At 45.3% G+C, this 27,555-nt stretch overlaps 1 protein-coding gene across 6 annotated transcripts in view; it reads right to left on the bottom strand.

Annotated features, from left to right (window-relative positions):
• The window catches only part of LRSAM1 (leucine rich repeat and sterile alpha motif containing 1), a 46,167-nt gene that overhangs the window by 13,047 nt on the left and 5,565 nt on the right, over positions 1-27,555 (bottom strand). For all 6 annotated transcript variants that reach the window (XM_082402624.1, XM_082402622.1, XM_082402621.1 and 3 more), the window contains 11 exons: positions 26,780-26,848; positions 24,920-25,004; positions 23,801-23,922; positions 22,784-22,874; positions 16,370-16,500; positions 11,962-11,991; positions 11,418-11,540; positions 10,913-11,052; positions 10,025-10,069; positions 8,111-8,181; positions 458-557 (listed from right to left, as the gene is read on the bottom strand). In XM_082402624.1, the coding sequence (XP_082258750.1) occupies positions 458-557; positions 8,111-8,181; positions 10,025-10,069; positions 10,913-11,052; positions 11,418-11,540; positions 11,962-11,991; positions 16,370-16,500; positions 22,784-22,874; positions 23,801-23,922; positions 24,920-25,004; positions 26,780-26,848 (1,007 nt within the window). The remainder of the gene's footprint in view (positions 1-457; positions 558-8,110; positions 8,182-10,024; positions 10,070-10,912; positions 11,053-11,417; positions 11,541-11,961; positions 11,992-16,369; positions 16,501-22,783; positions 22,875-23,800; positions 23,923-24,919; positions 25,005-26,779; positions 26,849-27,555) is intronic.

Genomic DNA, 27,555 nt, shown 5'->3' with positions numbered 1-27,555 from the left:
GCAGCCAGGGCTGTTGGCCTGTCCCTGTCTGGGGCTGCTAAGCATCGAAGGAGCTTTTCCCAACTGGCTCTGCCAGGCACTGCAGCTCCTTCAACAAAGCCACGGCGCTGGGGTGAACTTGGAAGGCTAGACCCAAAATGGCTGTCAGCATGAAGGCAACCCCATCACCGTGCCCCCTTCAGTGCACACCACCCATGACCCCCGGAGATTTATAACTACACCATGGTCAAGAGCACACTGCCTGGGTCAAACCCTAGCTCTGTCATCGGCTAGTTGTGTTTCCTTAGGGTCCAACTAGAAAAGTCACTTAGACCAGAGGTAACTTGCTCCTGACAACATGGCCAAAGGTGGGGTGGCCCAAGGCAGGAGATTCCAGTGCCAGCTCTCACCCTACGGCCCTGGGCCCTGAGCCAGCTCCCCAAAGTCCCTCACTCGGGAAGCCTCTTCCTTACCTTACCTGGAACAGGCCTGCTGGACCAAGTTCTGCCTCTGAGCCTCGGAGGCCATCTGGATGAGCTGGGTCTTACAGCTCTCAGTCAGCATCTGCTGCATGGCCGCTGAGGAAACATGGGGGTGGGGTGGGGACAGGGCTGAGCGGCCACTCCTGGGGGGCCTCATGGGCATTACCTGGGCATCCACCTGACAGTCACCCTTAGAAAAAAATCTCTTTTTTTAAACTATAGAAGTAACTTCAGCTTTAAAGTCTGATTAGTTGTAAAACACTGAACAACATACACATAATCTTCTATAGTCTCGTCACCCAGAAATATTATTACATTTTGATATATATTCTTCTGGTTAATTTTTAATGCATATTGATGGATTTTTAAAAATTTAAATGAAAGAATTAAAAGCAGGGACTTGAACAGATATTTGTATACCCATGTTCATAGCAACATTATCCACAATAGGCAAAAAAGGTGGAAACAACCCAAGTGCCTATTGATGGACAAATGGGTAAACAGAATGTGGTCTATCCATGCAACGGAATATTAATCAGTCTTAAAAAGGAAGGAAATTCTGACATAAGCTACAACGTGGATGAACCCTGAAGACATTACGCTATGTGAAAGAAGCCAGTCACAAAAGGACAAATACTGTATGATTCCACTTATACGAAGTACCTAGAGCAGTCAAATTCATAGAGACAGAAAGTAGAATGGTGGTTCTACAGGGTCCGGGGGAGGGGGAAGTGGGGAGTTCCTGTTTAGCAGGTATAGAGTTTCACTTTGGGATGATGAAAAAGTTCTAGAGGTGGATGGTGGTGATGGTTGCACAACAATGTGAATGTACTTAATGCCACAGAACTGTACACTTACAAGTGGTTAAAATGGTAAATTTTATGCTTTGTATATTTCACCATAATAAAAGAAAATTAAAATGTTATCACACTAAATATACCACTTTCTCACCTTTTATGAATGCATCCCTATGTCAACATGCTGACGTGATGTTAATAGCTACAGAATACTACAGTGCCTGGATTACCAAAGTTTAAGATAATCCTCTGTTTCAGAGCATTTGGAGTCTTTCTGCGATTATTAAATGATACTGCTATAAATATCCTTCCTCAGATATCTTTGTGCACATCTATTTGATTATTTCCTAGAATAATTCTTAGAAGTACACAGTTTTAAGGTCATGAATGATGTATGCCAGTTACCCTTTCTGCCCTCCAGAAAGAGCTTGCTGATTCATACTCCCTGTGGCAGCACACAGGACAGCCCGATACCACATGCCCTCAACAACTCTGGGTTATTACCTTTTCTTGCCTTTTCATTATTTTTATTGAAATTTTTCAGTTATAAAAATAATACATGTTAGGGCTTCTCTGGTGGCGCAGTGGTTGAGAATCTGCCTGCCAATGCAGGGGACACGGGTTCGAGTCCTGGTCTGGGAAGATCCCACATGCCGTGGAGCAACTGGACCCGTGAGCCACAACTACTGAGCCTGCGCGTCTGGAGCCTGTGCTCCGCAACAAGAGAGGCCGCCACAGTGAGAGGCCCGCACACCGCGATGAAGAGTGGCCCCCACTCGCCGCAACTAGAGAAAGCCCTTGCACAGAAACGAAGACCCAACACAGCCAAAAATAATAAATAAATTAATTAATTAATTTTAAAAAAAATTTAAAAAAAAGAAAAAAATAATACATGCTCAGTTTCTAAAATAGCTAAGTAATAGGGAAGTTTGAAAAGGTGGGAAAAAAAAGTTCCTTAACACTGAGCCTATTTCCAATCTGTTAATTTGATAAACATCCTTCCAGAAATGCAAACACAATCTTTCTCTTTATAAATGGTGGATGATGGTGAACTTTAAAATAGGGACATTGGAGACCTTCAAGATGGCGGAGGAGTAAGATGTGGAGATCACCTTCCTCCCCACATATACATCAGACATACATCTACACGTGGAACAAATCCTACAGAACACCTACTGAACGCTGGCAGAAGACCTCAGACTTCCCAAAAGGCAAGAAACTCCCCACGTACCTGGCCGTGTGGCTGACAGGGTCTTGGTGGTGTATAGGGTGTCAGGCCTGTGGCTCTGAGGTGGGAGAGCCGAGTTCAAGACATTGGTCCACCAGAGACCTCCCAGCTCCATGTAATACCAAATGGTGAAAGCTCTCCCAGAGATCTCCATCTCAACGCTAAGACCCAGCTCCACTCAACAACAGCAAGCTACAGTGCTGGACACCCTATGCCAAACAACTAGCAAGACAGAAACACAACCCCACCCATTAGCAGAGAGGCTGCCTAAAATCATAATAAGGTCACAGACACCCCAAATCACACAACCGGATGCAGTCCTGCCCACCAGAAAGACAAGATCCAGCCTCATCCACCAGAACACAGGCACTAGTCCCCTCCACCAGGAAGCCTACACAACCCACTGAACCAATCTTAGCCACTGGGGGCAGACACCAAAAACAACGGGAACTACGAACCTGCAGCCTGAGAAAAGGAGACCCCAAACACAGTAACTTTAGCAAAATGAGAAGACAAAGAAGCACACAGTAGATGAAGGAGCAAGGTAAAAACCCACCAGACCAAACAAATGAAGAGGAAATAGGCAGTCTACCTGAAAAAGAATTCAGAGTAATGATAGTAAAGATGATCCAAAATCTTGGAAACAAAATGGAGAAAATACAAGAAACGTTTAACAAGGACCTAGAAGAGCTAAAGAGCAAACAAACAATGATGAACAACACAATAAATGAAATTAAAAATTCTCTAGAAGGGATCAATAGCAGAATAACTGAGGCAGAAGAACAGATAAGTGACCTGGAAGATAAAATAGTGGAAATAACTACTGCAGAGCAGAAGAAAGAAAAAGAATGAAAAGAATTGAGGACAATCTTAGAGAACTCTGGGACAACATTAAACGCACCAACATTCGAATTATAGGGGTCCCAGAAGAAGAAGAGAAAAAGAAAGGGACTGAGAAAATATTTGAAGAGATTATAGTTGAAAACTTCCCTAATATGGGGAGGGAAATAGTCAATCAAGTCCAGGAAGCGCACAGAGTCCCATACAGGATAAATCCAAGGAGAAACATGCCAAGACACATATTAATCAAACTATCAAAAATTAAATACAAAGAAAAAGTATTAAAAGCAGCATTTAAGAATCTGTAAAAAGTACAAGCACATGGAGGCTAAACAATACACTACTTAATAACCAAGAGATCACTGAAGAAATCAAAGAGGAAATCAAAAATTACCTAGAGACAAATGACAATGAAAACACAATGACCCAAAACCCATGGGAAGCAGCAAAAGCAGTTCTAAGAGGGAAGTTTATAGCAATACAAGCCTACCTTCAAGAAACAAGAAACATCTCAAATAAACAACCTAACCTTACACCTAAAGCAATTAGAGAAAGAAGAACAAAAAAACCCCAAGTTAGCAGGAGGAAAGAAATCATAAAGATCAGATCAGAAATAAATGAAAAAGAAATGAAGGAAACGATAGCAAAGATCAATAAAACTAAAAGCTGGTTCTTTGAGAAGATAAACAAAATTGGTAAACCATTAGCCAGACTCCTCAAGAAAAAAATGGAGAAGACTCAAATCAATAGAATTAGAAATGAAAAAGAAGAAGTAACAACTGACACTGAAGAAATACAAAGGATCATGAGAGATTACTACAAGCAACTATATGCCAATAAAATGGACAACCTGGAACAAATGGACAAATTCTTAGAAAAGCACAATCTTCTGAGACTGAACCAGGAAGAAACAGATAATACAAACAGACCAATCACAAGCACTGAAATTGAGACTGTGATTAAAAATCTTCCAACAAACAAAAGCCCAGGACCAGATGGTTTCACAGGCGAATTCTATCTAACATTTAGAGAAGAGCTAACACCTACCCTTCTCAAACTCTTCCAAGATATAGCAGAGGGAGGAACACTCCCAAACTCATTCTATGAGGCCACCATCACCCTGATACCAAAACCAGACAGATGTCACAAGGAAAGAAAACTACAGGCCAATATCACTGATGAACATAGACGCAAAAATCCTCAACAAAATACTAGCAAACAGAATCCAACAGCATATTAAAAGGATCATACACCATGATCAAGTGGGGTTTATCCTAGGAATGCAAGGATTCTTCAGTATATGCAAATCAATCAATGTGATAAACCATATTAACAAACTGAAGGAGAAAAACCATACGATCATCTCAATAGATGCAGAAAAAGCTTTCAACAAAATTCAACACCCATTTATGATAAAAACCCTCCAGAAAGTAGGCATAGAGGGAACTTACCTCAACATAATAAAGGTCATATATGACAAACCCACAGCCAACATCGTTCTCAATGGTGAAAAATTGAAACCATTTCCTCTAAGATCAGGAACAAGACAAGGTTGTCCACTCTCACCACTATTATTCAACATAGTTTTGGAAGTTTTAGCCACAGCAGTCAGAGAAGAAAAATAAAAGGAATCCAAATTGGAAAAGAAGTAAAGCTGTCACTGTTTGCAGATGACATGATACTATACATAGAGAATCCTAAAGATGCTACAGGAAAACTACTAGAGCTAATCAATGAGTTTGGTGAGGTTGCAGGATACAAAATTAATGCCCAGAAATCTCTTGCATTCCTATACACCAACAACGAAAAATCAGAAAGAGAAATTAAGGAAACACTCCCATTTACCACTGCAACAAAAAGAATAAAATACCTAGGAATAAACCTACCTAAGGAGACAAAAGACCTGTATGCAGAAACTATAAGACACTGATGAAAGAAATTAAAGATGATACAAACAGATGGAGAGATATACCATGTTCTTGGAGTGGAAGAATCAACATTGTGAAAAGGACTCTACTACCCAAAGCAATCTACAGATTCAACGCAATCCCTATCAAACTACCAATAGCACAGAACTAGAACAAAAAATTTCACAATTTGTATGGAAACACAAAAGACCCCGAATAGCCAAAGAAAAACGGAGCTGGAGGAATCAGGCTCCTGGACTTCAGACTATACTACAAAGCTACAGTCATCAAGACAGTATGGTCCTGGCACAAAAACAGAAATATAGATCAACGGAACAGGATAGAAAGCCCAGAGATAAACCAACGCACATATGGTCACCTTATCTTTGATAAAGGAGGCAAGACTATACAATGGAGAAAAGACAGCCTCTTCAATAAGTGGTGCTGGGAAAACTGGACAGCTACATGTAAAAGAATGAAATTAGAACACTCCCTAACACCATACACAAAAATAAACTCAAAATGGATTAAAGACCTAAATATAAGGCCAGACACTATAAAACTCTTAGAGGAAAACATAGGCAGAACACTCTATGACATAAATCACAGCAAGATCCTTTTTGACCCACCTCTTAGAGAAATGGAAATAAGAACAAAAATAAACAAATGGGACCTAATGAAACTTAAAAACTTTTGCACAGCAAAGGAAACCATAAACCAGATGGAAAGACAACCCTCAGAATGGGAGAAAATATTTGCAAATGAAGCAACTGACAAAGGATTAATCTCCAAAATTTACAAGCAGCTCATGCAGCTCAATATCAAAAAACCAAACAACCCAATCCAAAAATGGGCAGAAGACCTAAATAGACATTTCTCCCAAGAAGATATACAGATTGCCAACAAACACATGAAAGGATGCTCAACATCACTAATCATTAGAGAAATGCAAATCAAAACTACAATGAGGTATGACCTCACACCAGTCAGAATGGCCATCACCAAAAAATCTGCAAACAATAAATGCTGGAGAGGGTGTGGAGAAAAGGGAACCCGCTTGCACTGTTGGTGGGAATGTAAATTGATACAGCCACTATGGAGAACAGTATGGAGGTTCCTTAAAAAACTAATAATAGAACTACCACACGACCCAGCAATCTGACTACTGGGCATACACCCTGAGAAAACCATAATTCAAAAAGAGTCATGTACCACAATGTTCACTGCAGCTCTATTTACAATAGCCAGGACGTGGAAGCTACTTTTTAACAATTTGCCATGTAACCTAGATTCCTATAACTTGGACTGTAGCTTTGTTTTAGCTCACGTGGGAGCTTTCTTTCAAAGTATGATTAAATCCTCCTGATTTTTTTCCACCCCTGCACTAATCCTTTAAAATGAATGCAGAAACTTTTAAAACTGGTAAGTTTATCTTGTATTATCAATGGAGACTTTTCTGTCTAATCATACTACTTGTTCTACTGCTTTTTGTCCATTGATATTCCCATAGCCCTTTTGAAAAAGTGTGTTTTGGTAGAAATTAAGTTGTATGCCCTTGGGCCATACAACTTAGTTTTTAGTTCTGAAGATGGATGGATAAAGAAGATGTGGCGCATATACACAATGGAATATTACTCAGCCATAAAAAGAAACGAAATTGAGTTATTTGTAGTGAGGGGGATGGACCTAGAGACTGTCATACAGAGTGAAGTAAGTCATAAAGAGAAAAATAAATACCATATGCTAACACATATATATGGAATCTAAAAAAAAAAAAAAAAGGTTCTGAAGAACCTAGGGGCAGGACAGGAATAAAGACACAGATGTAGAGAATGGACTTGAGGACACGGGGAGGGGGAAGGGTAAGCTGGGATGAAGTGAGAGAGTGGCATGGACATATATACACTACCAAATGTAAAACAGATAGCTAGTGGGAAGCAGCCGCATAGCACAGGGAGATCAGCTCGGTGCTTTGTGTCCACCTAGCGGGGTGGGATAGGGAGGGTGGGAGGGAGACGCAAGAGAGCGGGGATATGGGGATATATGTATAATGTATAGCTGATGCACTTTGTTATAAAGCAGAAACTAACACCATTGGAAAGCAATTATACTCCAGTAAAGATGTTAAAAAAAAATAATAAAATAAAATAAAATAGGGAAATTAATGGTATGATACCTCATCGGGAGGTAGTAGGATGAAATGGTGTATGGAAAGTGCTGGCCTACTGCCTGGTACACAGTGAACCTCGGCTAAAGGTGCACACAATATCCCATTCTATTACTCAGGCTCTGAAGAATGGGGTGATCCAAAAAGAATCATTCCTTATTTTAAATAACAACGAGGAACTGCCTCCTTGCCTTCCCTGCCACATGGCTTGATGTTCTCAGGATCAGATGGGGAGACCTCCCTCTTGTTTGTGTGGACAGTGTGGTGCCCCAGGACCACTCAGGGAGCGACAGGAAGGCGAGTTCCCAGGGGCTCAAGAGAGGCCACCGCAGCCCTTGAGGAGAGTAGCCCTAACAGCCACGCTTTGTGAACAGCTCACTTTGTGCCAGCATGATCTTATCGGACCCTCATAATGACCCTACGAGGCAGATAATTACCTTTCTCCCCATTTTATAGACATGAAAACTGAGAGGGACCAGTAATGCCCCTTAGGTCATACGGCTTGTGCCTGAGCTGGGATTCTGAATCCAAGTTCAGCCTGACCTGACCTTCAGAGCCCATGCTCCATGACGGGACTTGACCGCCCCTCTTGAGGGGTAACACTCAGCGCCCTCTGTACGTGACGAAAAGAGGGATGGCTGTCCACTCCTGCCCCTCAGTTGGCCACGCTCTGCTCCCAGGACCCCGCCCCGCCCCACCCCGAGACTCACAGGCGATCTCACGGCGCCGTAGGTTCTCTGTCTCCTCCTGGGTTATGGACATCAACTGTTCCATTCTTATTCTAGAAAAAAATCGATCCACTTATTCAGCAAATGTATCAGTAACATTTCCAACAGGGAATCCCATCAGATGAACACCACCCTCCTTCAAGAAGTGCTCCCAGATGTGAGAACTTAGGCATGCTCTCTGAATGCCCACGGCATCATGCCTCTCTACTGGGGCCCTGTTAACTTTAAGAGTTTCTTGCATAAAAAGATAAACATTCCCTTAGAAAAATGGGCCAAGGATACAGACAGCCAATTCACTGATGCTTAAATAAAAGTGACCAAAGAACATATGGAAAGATTCTTAACACCATTGATAATGAAAGAAGTAAAATCCTTTCACCTGTCGGGTTGGCTGAGATTAAGAAAACTGATAACCACTGGTGATGGCAGTGAAGGCGGAAAAGTGGGTACTTCATATACTGTTGAGAGGAGTGTGAACTGGCCAAATGTTTTTGGAAGGCAGTCTGGCAATACTATCAAAGTGTTCTTCGAATATTGCCTTTAAAAACATTCACATAAGTGCGTAAGAGTATAATCTAGAAGATGTTTTACAGTAATATTGTCTGTAATTATGAAACGCCAGAAACCACTTAAATGTTCAGAGGGCTATTTACGTAAATTATGATATAATGATATAGTGGAATTCGCTACAGCTATTACAAATAATGAGGCTTTTGGCATGGAAATACATCTGTGATATAATAAGTGAAAATTTAAAAAGTAATGGCATGTATGTATGTGCATGTTGCTTGTGTGTACACTTTTTGCCCCCCACACCAAACTGGTACAGTGGCTGGGAGGGAGACAACATCCTTTAATATGTTTCTTGCAGGGTCCGACTTCATCAGAAGCAGCATGTGTGGTCTGAGCACCCCTGCCTCCTGCCCAGGCCCACAGGCTGCTCAGGGGAAGGCCGTATCTGGTGCATCCCTGGACCCTAGGCATAAGCCCAGGCCCAGCCCAGAGAGGGCACTCAGTCAGCGTGCTGAATAAGCGATGCCACCGGCCACAGCTCAGCTCGGCCTAGACCGCCCTGGTTGCCACCGCCCCCGGCCGAAGTGGACGGGGTGGTGGGGTTACACTGCAACCCCATGGGAGCCCCCTGCAGGAGGCCTGCACAGGTAGCCAGGAGCCAGGAAGGCTGGGCCCACGGGGAGGGGAGGCTCCCCAAAGCACAGCAGCCAGGTCCACACTGATAGTCTAGGGTGCCTGAGAACCAGGAGGGATTCACATTAACACCCAGGGAATGGGGGGTAGGGGCCGTCCCTCCTTTTCTAATCACTAAGGTGGGCACCTCAGTGCAGTTGATTTGAAACGCGCAGATAACACAAAGGGGAAAAAACCAAGATCACCACCTCCAATTCCTGCCTCTCAAAAATGTTCAATGTCCTTTTGCTTTCTGAGCACAGATATAGGCAGAGTGTCTTTAAGAAATGATATACTGTAGACACCACTTTTCGACTTAGCAATATGGTGTATTTCCCTTAATAAGGAATGTTCTTCTATAAGATATTTAATGGTTACAGATTATTCCTCTGTACATAATTTACGTAATCAAGTTTTTCTTCCCAGAAATGTGGACTTTTTTCTATTTTTTTATTCTAAAAATATAGTAGGACATTATATATACATTCTTATTCACGTCTCTGAATTTTTCTCAGGAGTGTCTATGTGCTTTAACAAACTTGAAGGCAGCGATTCTTTCTAATTCAATACTCCCTGAGGTGAATCTCCTCATAGCTTTAGGAAAGCTTTCTGGCATAATCCTTGAGAATCACAAGACCTTCTCTCCCCAGAGCCATGCATCCCCAGGAAGGAAGGCAGCGCCCAAAAAAGACACTAGAGCAGAACGCTTACCTTTCATTTTCCAGCGACTTCAGAATCTCGGAACTTTTCTTTTGCCTGCGGAGGAAACCATGAAAAGCCTGTAGTCACCAGCGGGCCCATTTCCAACAGAATGGCTCAGGGGGGCTTAGGCACCGACCACTTAGGGCCTCTGTGTTCTCAGGCCAATTCCTCAACCACTCCAAACCCCAGCTCCTCATCTGTGAAATGGAAATAATAATTTAAAATTTCATGGACTGTTGGTAATGAGTGAATGAGAAAATAAAAAGCGCCTGGCATGTAACAAGCACTCAACAGATGGCAGCTTTCACGGGCGCCCTCGGTGGTGAGCGCGCTGTGCACAGCAGGCTAGCCGGCTCCCTCCGGCTCTGCGTAACTGCAGGCGAGGGAGGAGAAAGAGACTCAGAGGACAGTGGAAAGGGAGGCTGGAAGCAATGGCGGGAGAAGCTTGTTTCTGAAATCTTTCCCCAAGAGACCCCCAACTAACCCTTCTCGGGCTCCTTGAGACCTCTATCTGATCTGCTCCCTGCAGCTCTTGCCTTGGACAGGATCTGTGTTAAGGCCAATCTCACTATAAGGCAAATGGCTGTCCTCAGTGTGACTGGTGACTTGAAACCCAAAATGTTGGCGCAGGACGTGATTCTGACTTGTTAAACCCTACTTATTTTACAGATGGGAAACTTGGGAGGCAAAGGTCCAATCAGTAGCAGCCCCAAAACAAGAGGCAAACCTGGTCATGCCCAGATCACCTTCTTTTTAAGTTGGTGTGAATTGCAGCACCGAGACCTTGGGCAGAATCAGAGACCGTGAGGGAGAAATGGACCTCTATCCTGAGCTCCTCAAAGGGTATCAGGTGGGGGAAGGTCTCTGGGTCTGGGGGCGGCTGGATGGGAGCCTGACCTCTGATTCTCCTGCAGGAGCTTCTGGATCCGGTTGGAGATGCTCTGCTCTGTCTGCTTCAGCTGCTCCTGCAGCCGCTGACGCTCCGCATCCAGGTAGCGCTGGCGCTCGCTCAGGCCCTGCTCCAGCCGGGACTGCTCCTGCGGCAGGACAGGCAGAGGTCCCGAGTCAGTGGGGGGGACCACCCCCCAACCCCCAGACGCCACAGGGCAGCAGTCATGGGCCCTGGCCTGGGATGCGGAGACTAGGTTTCCTGTCTCTGTCCTGCCAGCCCTTTCCGCATGACCTTGGACCAGGTGTGTCTAGGCCTCAGGGTGTCCAGGCACCGGAGGAGGCTGGATGAGGTGATCTGTATGGACAACCCCCCCCCCACCCCATGTCCTGGAGGGGGAAGTGAGAGAGCTCACTCCCACCGCCTTCCCACAGCAGAGGGACCTCAGCCTGAGTCAGGAGGCCCCTGGCAGAGGGAGCAGACAGGCCTGACCCCACTTAGCCGCTCACGAACCTCCTTGACCGTCTGAAGGATCTCATCCTTCTGGCTGTTGCTCTGCTGAAGGAGCTGGGCGTGCTCTCGCTGCCCGAGTTCCAGGCGCCGTTCGAACTCGAGTTTCTCCAGCATCTTTTGTTCCTGCAAGAATGTAGATCCTGGTGAGTACTGGCACAGGCTCTGTGGGTGTTAGGACATGACAGCAGGGGGAATCCAGCCCCCAACTCTGAACGGTACAGGCGACAGGTCTGAACACTGAGCCTCGCCCCCGCAGGGCCCGACTGTAATAATAAAACGGGCTCTTCACTGGCACAGGCTAGTGGGTTAGAGCCTGGGGTTAGGCTCAACCTCTCCAAGCCTCAGTCTTCTCATCTATCAAATGGAGACACCCTCCCAGCCACCGAGGCTGCGTGAGACTGTGGTGAGGCAATGTATGTAAGGGGAAAGAGTTACTTTACCCTCTAATTTAGAGCCAGGAAGAACTTGTTTCCTCAAATCTTTTATAATAGTTGAGATGTTTAATGAGAAGAAAAGCGACAGAGGACAAAAAGCATTTTCTCACCTTCCTCTTCTCATAGTCTGAGAACCTATTCTGGGAGGAAAAAAAGAGAGTGGGGTCAAGAGAAGGTGGGCAGCAGCGGTCCTCACTGGACAGAGTCCCCGGGGCAGCCTGACACCACTCAGATTTGCAGGCGCATCCAGAGGACTGCATCAGAGGGCTGGGGTGGGTGGGATGAGGGGGATGCTTGTTTGATAAAGGGTTCCAGATGGTTCTGGTGGACACGAAGGTTGAGAACCACTGGGCTTGGCCCACTGTAGGAAGGTCTTCAAGGCAGTTCTGTTGATGCAGCACTGAGAAGGCATGGTGCTCCGAAAAGGAGACCAAGAATGGGTATCCGATTCCCTTGTATGTCTGTATAACACACCTGCAAGTACCCAGCTCCAGCCACCAAAACACTTACAAATGCCCAGAGGTGTGTGCTCAAGTTCCTGAGGAATTGTTCAAAAGAGTGAAAGCACTGGAAATAACTCAAATGTCCATGACAATGCGATGACTTCAGTAAGTCGTGGTTCATCCACACGATGGATTATTACACAACTGTCAAACGATGGGGCGAATGAGGGCGTAGCTAGAGGAGGATGTCTGCCATCTGTCACTGTGGGTGCAGCATGGTTCCACTCTTGTAAAAACACCACCATCAAAACTCAAGTCTGAGCTTTGTGGTTGTTGAGACAAAAGCTACAAAGGAGGTTCATTAATCAGCTCATGGCGATTCCTCCAGGGGGTGGGACTGCAGGGTAGGAGGGGTGACATTCACTTCATCTATTTCTGTATTGTTTAGATTTACAACAAGGAGCGTGAACTAGTTTTGTAATCAAACATCAGCACGCGTGCGCGCGCACACACACTTTTTTTTTTTTCTTAGCAGCCCTTCTATTTAGTCATCTGGCTCTGAGACCAGGATCAGTGTCTGTCTGAGCTGTAAAAGCAGCATCCTATAAAGAAATAAAAAATTTTCCTCCTACCTCAGCATAGGAAAAATCTTAAGTTAATCTTTAATTATACAAATAACATCTGAATATATTCTCCTTGTAAAAAACCCATGCATATAAAAGTACCCATTGGGACTTCCCTGGTGGTGCAGTGGTTAAGAATCCGCCTGCCAAGGCAGGGGGACACGGGTTAGAGCCCTGGTCTGGGAAGATCTCACAGGCCGCGGAGCAACTAAGCCCGCGAGCCACAACTACTGAGCCTGCGCCCTAGAGCCTGCAAGCCACAGCTACCGAAGCCCGCACGCCTAGAGCCCGTGCTCCACAACAAGAGAAGCCACTGCAATGAGAAGCCTGCACACTGCAACGAAGGGTAGCCCCCGTTCGTCTCAACTAGAGAAAGCCCGCGCGCAGCAACGAAGACCCAACGCAGCCAAAATAAATAAATACATTTATAAAAAATAAAAAAATAAGAAGTACCCATTGACCACTCCTGGGCCTAATCCTGATTCCCTCCCAACTCCCCCCCCCATGCTCCCCATCCTCCGCCCCCATGTAAACATCATTATCAGACCCAAGCCCATGCAGCTACTTACATACAATTTGTGCCTTTGGAAAAATACATATATTTGTATGTGTGTGCATATATATATAAACATTTTTTAATGAAGATATAATTTACATACTGTAAAATCCATCCTTTTGAAGAAATGTACAGCTCTATGAGTTTTGACAATTGCATACAGTATTGTAATCATCACTACCATCAAGATGTAGACCAGTCCCATAACCCCCTAAATTCCCTTGTGCCCCGTCATCAAACCCTCCTCTTACTCCTAGTCACCGGCAATTACTGATCTGTTTTCTTATGTATTTGAACCTCCTTTTAAAACATAAAAATGGAAATATATTATTGAATATTTTCATTGTGTTCAAGTTGTCCTTTTCACTTATACACCTGTCCTGTGACCCAAGTCTGAAGAGATCTTTCTCACCGTATGAATAGAACATGTCAGTTCAGCCTCTTCCCACTGATAGACATCTCGGGGGCTGCCAATACTTCACTACTATAAGTAAGGCTACAACGAACATTCCTCTGAGTGTCTCTTTGTGCAAGTGTTTCTCTGGGGTATATACTGAGAAATGGAACTTCTGGATTGTGGGCTGTGCCCATTTGAAATGTTGACATATTTTGTCAAGTTATCTTCAACAGTGGGGATACTGATTTCCATTCCCAAGACCAATTTATGGGGCCACTGCTTCCCCACACTCTGGCTAATAGAAATTATCATAGTGAAATCTGTGCCAATCTGAGGAGGAAAATGGCATTTCATTGTTTTAATTGACCTGTTCCTAACTACTAGTGAAGCTGGGCATTTTTTCATACTTATTGATCATTTGTACTATTTTATTCTGTAAAGTACCTATTGATATATCTTTGGTCTATTTTTTCTCTTAGGATGGTTTTCTGTTTCATATTGATTCCAAAGAGTTCTTTGTATGTTCAGTCTAATCCTTCATCAGAAATATATGTTGCAAATACTTAGAGAGCATAAATTGACACAATTTTCCTGGACAGTAATCTCCTCCCTCTCGAATTCTCACTGAGCTGTCAGAGGAAGCGTAACCCTACAAAAGCCTTCACAGCAGTGCTGGAATATGGGGAAGGGTGGCATCAGGGAACCAGAGAATTAAAAAAAAAAAAAAAAAAAAAATCACTGGAAGATATGAAGCCCAACTGGCTACAGCTGGTGCCCCCTTTCCCAGCCATCGGAGGCCCTGGTTTGTGGGCCTCCGGGGGGGGGGGGGAAGCAGACAGGTGGGGGGCAGAGGCAGTTTCTGAACTTCCTCCTCCATTCCTGACCTACGCTAGTTCACCCCCAGGGACCCGGGAAGGCCACTGCCCCGAAGCTCCATCCAGCAGGGAGACACACAGTAAACAAATCCTCTTCCATGTAATTCTTCTTGTAATTTAGAGCTGTGATTTTAACGGAGCAGGGCCCTAGGGTACCTTCCCAGGACAGATTCTGCCCCTCCCCGCCCATAATGTCCTCCACCTGCCCCTTGTCTGTAGAGAAACTTTAGCCAAAGAAGAAACTTAACCAGAGAAATGAGAAAATACACAAGCAAAGGAAAACAGTCAAGCAAGGCAAAATAACAATAGTTTAGCCATTAAACAAAGTCAAGGACCTTTAGTTCCTCCTCAAGGGCTATAGATAACATTCTGAGCCACGTCCTTTGAGCTGTTTTGCAGATACTGAAACCGCCACAGGTGGAAGAAATTAACTACATGATGACCAGACTGTAGCCATGACAAACTGCTCCATCTCACACAATTCCAGGAATTAATCTCAAGGAAATGGGAACAAACTGACCCTGGAGTTAAAGATTAACTGTACCTAAAACAATCAAGATGATGCTGATGAGGCCGCCACCTGACCAACTTCAAGATGACTGTCAGAGCTGCTCTGCACTTAGCCCCCTCCTTCTGCCTATACACCCCTGAAACTCCCCTTTTAAAAGCTCTTGCCCCGGGACTTCCCTGGTGGCGCAGTGGTTAAGCATCCGCCTGCCAGTGCAGGGGACACGGGTTCGAGCCCTGGTCCGGGAAGATCCCACATGCCACAGAGCAACTAAGCCCGTGCGCCACAACTACTGAGCCTGTGCTCTAGAGCCCACGAGCCACAACTACTGAGCCCGCGTGCCACAACTACTGAAGCCTGTGTGCCTAGAGCCCGTGCTCTGCAACCAGAGAAGCCACCGCAGTGAGAAGCCCGCGCACTACAACGAAGAGTAGCCCCTGCTCGCCGCAACTGGAGAAAAACCCGCTCGCTGCAACTGGAGAAAAGCCCGCACGCAGCAATGAAGACTCAATGCAGCCAAAAAAAAAAAAAAAAAAAAGCTCTTGCCCCCTGATTGACAGTGGAGAGTTGGTTCCTTGGGACACGAATCCACCTTCCTCCCAGGATTGCCAGCTTCCCCAATACAGCTATCTTTCCTTTTACCCAACACTTGTCTCTCAGTATTGGATTCCTGAACGACGAGCAGCTGAACCTGAGTTCAGCAACATAGGTGCTCCCGAGGAAATGCACGGGGCATTCTGAGCACATGCACAGACCTGAACTGGGCTGCTGTGTCAGGGAAGGCTTACTCAGAGGACGTGATGTTTCAACTAGGAACTGAAGGATGAGACCGAGTTATTGGGACAAGGTGAGTGGGGAGAATTCCAGCAGAGGGGTTCAAAGGCCCCCAGGGGTTCAGGGACAGAGGAGCACGGCAAGGCTGTTGCTGGTGAGCTAGTGGGGTGAGGCCACCAAGGAAGCCTTGTGAAAGCTTCTAAGCACACGGGTTTGAAGGGAGGTGAATTCTAGTTTGACGGAAGAATCCGGGGGCTGACACTCTGAACGTCTCCCCAGTGCCCAGAGCGCCTGCGTACTCCCTGCCCCAACTCCACACGCCAGCAATTAGGTGCGCCTTACCTGCCATTCTACCTCCTTGCTGGAGAATCTGTCCGTGGGCCCATTGGGGCTGTCCCGGGAGTTCTCGGCTCCATCTTGCTCCAGGACTGGCAGCAGGTACTGAGAAGGGGGGTAGTATTCCAGCCCTGACGCTGCAAGAGACAGACACCAGCTAACCAGGAGGGAGGAGACAACCTCGGAACCCAGAACAGTTCGCTCCTGCTGCTCTCACCCACCACCCCGCCCCCGCCTCAGTCCACTGCGCCCTCTGCTAGACGCTGAGCCCTCCTACACTGCTCACAGCCCTAACGCCTGGGCCTTAAATGTGGCAAGAGCTCAATAAGCATCAGCTGAGTGAATAAATACCACCCCCCCCGCCCCCCCCCCACCTGCCTCTTCACCATCCAAGTGAGAATGAGGTGATGGAAAAAGCCTGAACTTAGTAAAGAAGCCTGGGTCCAACACCCAGCTTTACCCATAATTTCCTGTGTATGGGCAAGATGCTTGCCTTCTCTGGCCCTGTGTAGTGTCCTCCTGCATCATCTGAAAGGATTCATAATCTTTGCCCATTCTGCCTTATTCTTGCTGATTTGTAGGTGCTCTTTACATATTGTAGTTAATAACCTTGGGTCTATAATGTATGTTGCAACTATCTTCTTCCAGTTGTTAACTTGTCTTTTTAACTTTGATGATAGTATCCTTCTGAGGTAAAGTTGTTTAGATTTTAATGTAGTCGAAGTCACCTTTTTTTCCCCTACCAAAGGATATAAATAGGCAATTCACAAGAAATACTAAAAATGGGCAGTAGCCATATGAAAAAATATTCAAATAATCAAGGAAATTACATTAAAGTAATAATAGGCTCTCTTGTTTACCCATCAGATTAGAAGACTTTTAAAGATCTCACCAAGCATTAGCCAGGTTGTGGGGAAGAAGAGTCCTCTCAGATACTCCTCATGGAATGTAAACTGATGTAACCTCTTCAGAGGCAACACGGAGTGCTTGTCCCTCCTTCACCTACCAACCCTACTATTGCCTGCCAGAGAGGTGTGGGGTAAAACATGCATTCCAGGGGAAAACTCGAAATAACTTCCATGCATAAGCGATGGGGCTCCGCCATGTGAAATACTCTACAGCAGTTTACAACAAGGCAGATCCACACATTCTGGGATAGGAAAAGGCCCAAGACCTATTCTTGAGTGAAAAAAGCAGGGCATAGAATCACCTAGTATGACATCTTCTGTGGGTTTTTTTTCTTTTATGTTTTTAAAGGAGTGAAACCAACAATTTTACGTACATACATATACCTGCTTCACAGTTTAAACAAATTGAAGGATTTTTTTTTTTTTTCGGTTGCACTGCTTGGCTTGTGGGATCTTGGTTCCCCAACCAGGGAATGAACCCAGGCCCCAGCAGTGAAATCGCTAAGTCCTAACCACTGGACCGCCAGGGAAGTCCCCGGGTTATTTTTTAAACTGTATAGTAGGTATACATATATTCACTGCTTTATTCCTTACGTCTTTTGTACACCTACTATTGCATAACTTTAAAATCTTTTAAAATAAACGGTTTGGTCTAGCTCGACCATTGGCTGGGGTACCCATTACAATCACCTGCTGCTCAAAGATTAATTTGGTAGATACATGGCCTGATTAGCTGTTGTGTGATGCACGTGTAACTTCTCTTTCCTTTTTAACTGCAGTATAACATACACACAGAAAAGAACACAAAATCTTCATGAACAGCTTGATGAATGTTTAAAAGTGAACACACTCTCAGAAGCAGGAATCAGGGTTGGTTCAGAGCTCAGGTGCTGATGAAAGTGCATGTTCCTTTGCGTCTGGCTTCTCTCACTCCACACGTGTCCGTGAGCTCATCCAGCTTGTTGAGCACAGCAGCAGCTTGTTCTTTCTGGTTGCTGTGTGGTGCTCATTTGTGAGTATAAAACAGCTTACCACTCTACTACGTTACGAATAGTCCTGCTATGAGTATTTCCATACGTAGCTTTGGGCATTTGTTCATACGCATTTCTCTCTTGGGCACCTACCGAGGTATGGAGCCAATGGGTCATAGGGTATTTGAATGTTCAGCTTGAGTAGATACTGACAATTTTCTGAAGTCTTTTCAGGTTCATGCTCCCACCCGCAGAGTATGGAAGCTCCAGCTGCTCCGCATCTTCCCAATTCTTGGTATCAACAGATTAACTTTGGCCATGTTAGTGGGTGTCTTAGGGTTTAAGTATTTCTTTGCAGTCTTTTTTAAAAAAAATAATTAATTTATTTATTTTTGGCTGCATTGGGTCTTCATTGCTGCACGTGGGCTTTCTCTAGTTGTGGTGAGCGGGGGCTACTCTTTATTGTGGTACATGGGCTTCTCATTGCGGTGGCTTCTCTTGTTGCGGAGCACAGGCTCTAGGCACACGGGCTTTAGTAGTTGTGGCACCTGGGCTCTGTAGTTGTGGCTCACGGGCTCTAGAGTGCAGGCTCAGTAGTTGTGGCGCATGGGCTTAGTTGCTCCATGGCATGTGGGATCTTCCCGGACCAGGGCTCGAACCCATGTCCCCTGCCTCGGCAGGCGGATTCTTAACCACTATGCCACCAGGGAAGTCCTCTGCAGTCTTAATTTGCATTTTTTAAAATAGATCTTTATTGGAGTATAATTGCTTCACAATACTGTGTTAGTTTCTGTTGCACAACAAAGCAAATCAGCCATATGCATACACATGTCCCCATATCCCCTCCCTCTTGAGCCTCCCGCCCAACCTCCCTATCCCACCCCTCTAGGTCATTGCAAAGCACCGAGCCGATCTTCCTGTGCTATGCTGCTGCTTCCCACCAGCCAACTATTTTACATTCGGTAGTGTATATATGTCGATGCTACTCTCACTTCATCCCAGCTTTGCCCTCCCACCCCATGTCATCAAGTCCATTCTCTATGTCTACCTCTTTATTCCTGCCCTGCAACAACTAGGTTCATCAGTACTTTTTTTTTTTTTTTTAGATTCCATATATATGCGTTAGCATACGGTATTTGTTTTTCTCTTTCTGACTTACTTCACACTGTATGACACTCTACTCCATCCATCTCACTACAAATAACTCAATTTTGTTTCTTTTTATGGCTGAGTAATATTCCATTGTATATATGTGCCACATCTTCCTTATCCATTCATCTGTTGATGGACATTTAGGTTGATTCCATGTCCTGGCTATTGTAAATAGTGCTGCAATGAACATTGTGGTGCATGTCTCTTTTTGAATTATGGTTTTCTCAGGGTATATGCCCAGTAGTGGGATTGCTGGGTCGTATGGTAGTTCTATTTTTAGTTTTTTAAGGAAACTCCATACTGTTTTCCATAGTGGTTGTATCAATTTACATTCCCACCAACAGTGTAGGAGGGTTCCCTTTTCACCACACCCTTTCCAGCATTTATTGATTCTAGCTTTTTTGATAATGGCCATTCTGACCGGTGTGAGGTGATACCTCATTGTAGTTTTGATTTGCATTTCTCTAATAATTAGTGATGTTGAGCATCTTTTCATGTGCCTCTTGGCCATCTGTATGTCTTCCTTGGTGAAATGTCTATTTAGGTCTTCCACCCTTTTTTTTTTTTTTAACATCTTTATTGGAGTATAATTGCTTTACAATGGTGTGTTAGTTTCTGCTGTATAACAAAGTGAATCAGCTATACATAAACATATATCCCCATAACTCCTCCCTCTTGTTCCACCCATTTTTTAACTGGATTGTTTGTTTTCTTGATATTGAGCTCCATGAGCTGTTTGTATATTTTGGAGATTAATCCTTTGTCTGTTGTTTCATTTGTAAATATTTTCTCCCATTCTGAGGGTTGTCTTTTTGTCTTGTTTATGGTTTCCTTTGCTGTGCAAAAGCTTTTAAGTTTAATTAAGTCCCATTTGTTTGTTTTTGTTTTTATTTCTGTTACTCTAGAAGGTGGGTCAAAAAAGATCTTGCTGTGGTTTATGTAAAGAGTGTTTTTCCTATGTTTTCCTCTAAGAGTTTTATAGTGTCTGGTCTTATATTTAGGTCTTTAATCCATTTGGAGTTTATTTTTGTGTATGGTGTTAGGGAGTGTTCTAATTTCATTCTTTTACATGTAAGCTGTCCAGTTCTCCCAGCACCACTTATTGAAGAGGCTGTCTTTTCTCCATTGTATGTTCTTGCCTCCTTTGTCATAAATTAGGTGCCCATATGTGTGTGGGTTTATCTCTGGGCATTCTATCCTGTACCATTGATATATATTTCTGTTTCTGTGCCAGTACCATACTGTCTGGATTACTGTAGCTTTGTAGTATAGTCTGAAGTCCAGGAGCCTGATTCCTCCAGCTCCGTTTTTCTTTCTCAAGAATGCTTTGGCTATTCGGAGTCTTTTGTGTTTCCATATGAATTGTAAGATTTTTTTGTTCTAATTCTGTGAAGAATGCCATTGGTAGTTTGATAGGGATTGCACTGAACCTGTAGATTGCTTTGGGTAGTATAGTCATTTTCACAATATTGATTCTTCCAATCCAAGAACATGGTATATTTCTCCGTTTGTTCATGTTATCTTTGATTTCTTTCATCAGTGTTTTATAGTTTTCTGAGTACAAGTCTTTCACCTCCTTAGGCAGGTTTATTCCTAGGTATTTTATTCTTTTTGTTGCAATGGTAAATGGGAGTGTTTCCTTAATTTCTCTTTCTGATTTTTCGTTGTTGGTGTATAGGAATGCAAGAGATTTCTGTGCGTTAATTTTGTATCCTGCAACCTCACCAAACTCATTGATTAGTTCTAGTAGTTTTCTGGTGGCATCTTTAGGATTTTCTATGTATAGTATCATGTCATTGGCAAACAGTGACAGTTTTACTTCTTCTTTTCCAATTTGGATTCCTTTTATTTCTTTTCCTTCTCTGACTGCTGTGGCTAGGACTTCCAAAACTATGTTGAATAAGAGTGGTGAGAGTGGACATCCTTGTCTTGTTCCTGATCTTAGTGGAAATGCTTTCAGTTTTTCACCACTGAGTATGATGCTTGTTGTGGGTTTGTCATATATGGCCTTTATTATGTTGAGGTAGGTTCCCTCTATGCCCATTTTCTGGAGAGTTTTTGTCATAAATCGGTGTTGAATTTTGTCAAAAGCTTTTTCTGCATCTATTGAGATGATCATATGGTTTTTAGTCCTTAATCTGTTAATGTGGTGTATCACATTGACTGATCTGAGTATATTGAAGAATCCTTGCATCCCTGGGTTAATTTGCATTTTTTTAATTGACTAAAACGATGTTGAGCACTTTTTTCAGATACTATTGGCCCTCTGGATATTCTCTTCTATAAAATTCCAATTCAAGTCTTTTGACAACAGCTTTTCCTTATTGATCTGTAGAAGTTCTTTTTATCTCCTAGGAATAAGTCCTTTGTTGGATATGTATGCATTGCAGATATCAACTCCAACTTTATGGCTTGCCTTTTCTTTCCCCATATGGTGTTTTTTGAAGAGAAGAAGTTTTTGATTTAATGAAATCTAATCTATCGGTCTTTTATGGTTAGTGCTGCCTGTCCAAGGAAGAGGTTAATGTTCTTTTTTTTCCCACATGAATATCCAATTGATTTGGATAAACAATATCAGAATTGTTTATTGAAAAGACCTTTGCTTTTCCTTCTCATTGCTTTGCAATGGCACCTCTGTCATAAATCAGATGACCATATGTATGCAAGTCTTGGCCATGTTCTAAAATTTCCACAGGTGGACAAGAGCCCCTAATTAAGAACATCCAGGCTGACAGGAGGTAACTGGGTACACTGCTTTCCCCTCCTGGCACCCAGTCCAGGGGTGGCCCTGGCTTCTAGCCACTCCTCCAAGTCCAACCCACGGTGGCCTCTCTCCTGGATGACCCCAATGACTTCCTAACTGGTCCCCGTCCTTGCTTCCTCCAATCCCTCCTCTTTACTGCAGCTGGAGTAGTCTTGTAAAAAGCAAATCTGATCAAATCCCTTTCCTGTTTGATACCGGCCAGGTGCCCTCTCCAGCCTCGTCTGTTCCTCCCGCCTCTACTTTTGCGCCCAGCCACTTGGCCTTCTCTCCGTCATGCTTCCTACTCCCCCGCCCCTCCAGGCCCTTCAACATGCACCTCCTTCTGCCAGGAACATCCTTCTCTCTTTTCTAATCATCCCTCAGGTTTCAGTCGAGCCACTTTCTTGGAAAGACCTTCCCCGAGGGCCCAGCCTAAACCAGACGCCCCGTTCTACTCTCTTGTAGCCACGATCGGTAATCGTACTTCCTAGTGTGACGATCTGCTTTGCCTGTTTCTCCTGCCAGATCTGGAGAGCTCTGAGCAGGCAGGGACCGTGGCCTCCCCCAGTCACCTGGCTGGCGCAGAGCAGTCCCGGGGTCACGTCTGGTGCTTACTGAGTGAAGGAGGCAGGCTGCCCGGCTTTACCTTTGCAGAGGAACTGCTGAATGGCCTCGGTGCCGGCGCCGCACACCTCCTGTGGGGGGTAGACCATGGATGACGCGTCCAGGCTCAGAGTCTGCAGACACAAGGGGACCCCTCTTTATATGTCGTTCACTTCACTGCTCAACACGATCAAGATGTAACGTCTTTAAAGAGGTAATCAAGTTTGAAACAAAGTCACCTGTCTGGGCCCTAATCCAGTATCAACTGGTGTCCTTAAAAGATGAGGAAATTAGGACACAGACACATACTGAGGGAGGACAATGTGAGGACACAGGGAGAAGACAGCCGTCCACAAGCCAAGGAGAGAGGCCTCAGAAGAAACCAACCCTGCCGAGACCTTGATCTTGGACTTCCAGCCTCCAGGAACGTGAGAGAAGAAAAGTCTATTGTTTAAGCTCCCCAGCCTGGGGTGCTTCGTTAGGGTAGCCCTGGGAGACTAACACAGTGTCCCCAGTGCTCACCTTCCCCTGCCCACTACCCCCTGCTCTGATGAATCTCAGTTTCTGCAGCTCCAAGCTGAGGCCACTCCCTCCCTGACGGCGCCCGGGCTCTTTATGCCCTGGACCCTCCAGGCACAGCAACTTCCAACCACATCAGCTTCCCTGCTCTTCCCTTAACATGTCCTGGGCTTTCCCACCTCCTGCCTTTTCCCAAACTGTTTCCTCCACCTGGAATGCTCCCGTTACCTGTGTCTACTTCTCCAAAGCTTTTTCCTCTTTCAAGGTCTGGCTCAAATACCATGTCTTTCACAGAATGTTAATTAACCCCATCAGGATTTGGCATTATCTCTTCACTCTAGAAATCTGCTTTTCTGCCTCCATCATGGCAGCAAAAGTCACATAATTACAACAGTTCACACTTCAGGCTCTGTGAGCCCCTGAGGACGTTGAGATCTCTGTGACCCCAGCACCCTGTGACCAGGGCAGGCCTCCAGGAATGTGGGAGGGGAGCGGTGGGAAGGCCAGGTAGGACCCCAGGTGAGAACATCTCACCACCTACCTCCAGGGTTCGAACGTGAGCCAGCATCTGCGGCAACCTCTGAATCTCGCTTTCACTGATGTCGAGAGTACGCAGGCTCCGAAGCTCCCCCAAGGTGTCTGGAAGCTCCTTCAGCCTATTGTCTGGAGGGATCCCAATGGCACAGCTCAGCACCCCAAAACCCCTTCACCATCTTCCTGCCTGACTCCCGTGAGGACTCAGGGAGGAGGGTGCCCCCCTCTGAGCCTGGGGCATGTGCCAGGGCCTGGAACCTGAGGCTCCATAGGGAAAATCACGGCAGTGGAGTTTCAGTGACCTGGGTTCAAGTTCCCATTCCACCACTTATTAGCTGAGTGACTTTGGAAAACTGACGGCCTCCCTGGACCACAGTTTCCTCATCTGTAAAATGCGGATGATAATACTATTTGGCGTCATAGGAATACTGAGGGATTCAATGAGATTATGCATACGAGGTGCTCAGCACAGTGCCTATCACATAGTAAGTGATTAGTAAGTTGGGTACCATTATTTTTATCATTGTTTATATGTTACAAATGGGTAAACTGGGGCATTCTGTACAGAAAGTGCTTAAGGCCAACAAGAAATGAAAGAGTTGGGGGTACGGGGAGGCACGCATTAGAATCTCGGCTCTGTCACTATCACACTGGGTGGTCTGGAGCAAGTCACTGCTCTCTGAGCCTCGTTTTCCTCACGTGTAAATTGGGGATAAGATCTCCTTCCTCTTCCTACCTCAGGGACTTGTCATGAGGCTCACAGCACCGCTGAATTTGGAAGTGCTCTTCAGTGGCGGGAAGCGCTATTCAGAATCACTCTCGCCCAGTCAGTCCACCACTGTTCTAAACACCAATGACTGAGCCTCGGGGGCCTAGCTGTCAACATCGTCTGCCCTCCTCCCTGTGAGGCCCTGGCTCGGAGGAGTCACAGGAACCCTCCAGGTGCCCTGTCTCTGGTTACCATGAAGACAGATGGACTAAACAGGAAGTCAGACAGTTTAGAGTGACACCTGGGGGCTGGCTGCCCTCGTGCTCAATGGTTCTCAGGAGGAGCACCCTGTGGATGCCGGCTGGGTCAGCCCAGAGCTGACCAAGGGTCACATGGACAGGGCTTCCTGGCCCCTACCTTTTACGTTGAGGGTCTGCAGCTGGATCAGGTTCCCAATGGAACGTGGGAGATACGTCAGTTGATTCCTTTCCACGTTCAAGACCTAAGAAAGAGGGAAAAATGGCATGAGAACGCGCACACACAGACAACAGTGTCTACCCTGCTTCAGGCCAGGTGTCATCCGGGCACCACACACACCTCTTTATCTCCTGACAGCCCTGTGAGGAAGATAAAGATTGTTATGATCCCATTTGAGAGATGGGAAAACTGAGGCTCAGAGCAGTGAAGTCATGTGTCCAGGAGGGCAAAGCCAGACTTTGAACCTAGTTCTTGCTGAGGTTGTATCATTTATATTGACCACAAAATAGCCAACAATGGCCCCACAATCAGGGCGGGAGGAAGAAGGGGACGAGCAGATTCAGGGATCCAGGTGAGGCAGCACGTGATGAGGCCTAGTTATCCCAGTGTTAGCAGAAGGAAGCTGAGCTGCATAAAGGCAATGGGATCTTCCCAAGGCGTCAAGGCCGGTAGCTGGTGGTGCCGGGATTGAAATCTGGGCTCACTGGATCCCGAAGGCCACACTCCCTCCAGGATGGGGCATCGTGAGGTGAGCGAGGCTGACAGGATGACACACGAGGAAGCCATTAAAAATAGATATGATGGAAAAGAAAGCACATTAAAAATAATGTGGCAGATGAATATTTGATGAACCAAAGGATGGTTACGAGTTATTATCAGGTATCCAAAGGTTACAAAACAGTGAATACAGCAATTCTACAAAAATATATACGTAAACAATTCCCAAAAGATCCTACACCCAGGTATTCATTGTGTCTCTCAGTGGGGGCAGTTACTACTATTCAGCCACATGTTCTCCATGTGACCCTGGGCAAGTTACAGTCATCCCTCTGGACCCGTTCTCTCTTCTGTAAATGTGATAACAGCACCCACCTCGCAGGGTAGTTCATTCAAGTCATCCTGAGTCTCCTCCACGTGGGAGGCAGTGCGCTAGGTGAGGACGCTGCCCGCACAGAGATGACAGTTCAGGAGGGGAGCCAGCTGAGCATAACTAGTAATTACAGGCTGCAATCAGTGCTCTCAGGGAAATACGTGGGTTGAGACAGAGGCGAACAAGATGGATCCACCTAGATGGGGAGGTCGGGGAGGATTCGCAGGGACATTTGGGCCGAGACGGAGGAAGAGCCACTCGGGCAGAAGGAAGAGCCGTGTGGAGAGGCCCTGCCAGGGGTGGGGCGCAGAGGGCCGGAGGGTTTTAGGAGTTGAGTGCAGACAGTGGAGGGGAGAGAGAAGGAAAGGAGGCTGGGAAGACAGGAGGACCCAGCGTACAGCGTCTGAGGGGGCACAGTGAAGAGAAGGGATTTTAATCTGAGTGTGAAGGGCAGCGCGTCTTCCTCTGTGAACCGGGGATGACGCTAACACCTGCCTCACAGAGTGGCTGTGAGGAATCACTCAATCGACAGCGCAAGCGAAACGCTGAGCTTGGTGCTGGCATGCAGTGAACGCTCAGTAAATGCAGGGGCTGCCACTGACGAGGCGCAGAAGTGACACGGTGAGTCAGAGTGCTGAACTCATCGTTTGGAAAAGGGAGACTCTCTGGGTGCTCTTTTTCTTTAAAGTTGTGGAAGCTCATGATGAAATCCCAAAAGCACATGCCAAAAATATGGTGGAGAGATGCCCACAGCCCAGACTGCTATGTTGACGCCATCACTGGGCATCTCAAGAGCAAAGGGGGAGGAGCCGGTGGCACCAAGTGCAGCCCTGGCTAGATAGAGCGCGACCAGAACATTCCAGGTCTGTGTGGCTGCCATTTCTAACTTAGGTGGTCAGAGGTGGGTTTTCTGTTTCCTGAAGCCATACCTGGAGGGCTGTCAGCTGCCCTATATCATCAGGAAGGGCTGTCAGCTGATTATCATGAAGATCCAGAACCTGCGGAAGGGGAACAATTTTAACACCTAGAAGTCACCAGCTGAGAAAGGCCCTCTGATTTCAGGCTCCAGAGAGACAAGGGTGAGGTGGGGCAGGGGTGCCCGATGCCTCTGGTGTTGAAAGCAGGAACACCAACCCTTCCTCCCCAACGAAATGATCATTGCATCTCATTTCCTTTTTAAAAGTATCACACCATTTCATTCTCTTATTTACCAAACATTTATTTCTACTGTTGAGTGAAAAAAGTAAGCTATGAAACAGTATGCATAGATATTCACGTTAAAAACACCTCATGGTATAAATACATATTTGCATAGTAAAATACTACCAAATATGCAATAAAATATTGATAGTAGTTCCCTAGAGTGTGAAATTATATGTTTTTCCTTATGCTTAACTGTATTTCCTAATGTTTTTAATAATGAAAATGAGCAGAAAATAGGATATATATATATGTGTGTGTGTGTGCACATACGTACTATAAAATGCATATGAAATATATACATAAACATAAACACTTTTTAAGGTTATCTTTTTTCTGATTATAAAAATAATGCACGTTGGACCAGAAAAATGAAGAGAAGTAAAAACGACCCCTAATCCCTGCACACCATCATGAGCCATAAAAACCACTTTGATGCCTGCGCTGCCAGTCTTTTCTCCCAGTGTGTACACCCACTGCCACAGCTTATGCTCCTGTGGAACCA

Source organism: Balaenoptera borealis, assembly GCF_965194805.1.
Source record: "Balaenoptera borealis genome assembly, chromosome: 8".
Lineage (NCBI taxonomy): Eukaryota > Metazoa > Chordata > Mammalia > Artiodactyla > Balaenopteridae > Balaenoptera > Balaenoptera borealis.
This window is presented reverse-complemented; position numbering and strand designations above follow the sequence as displayed.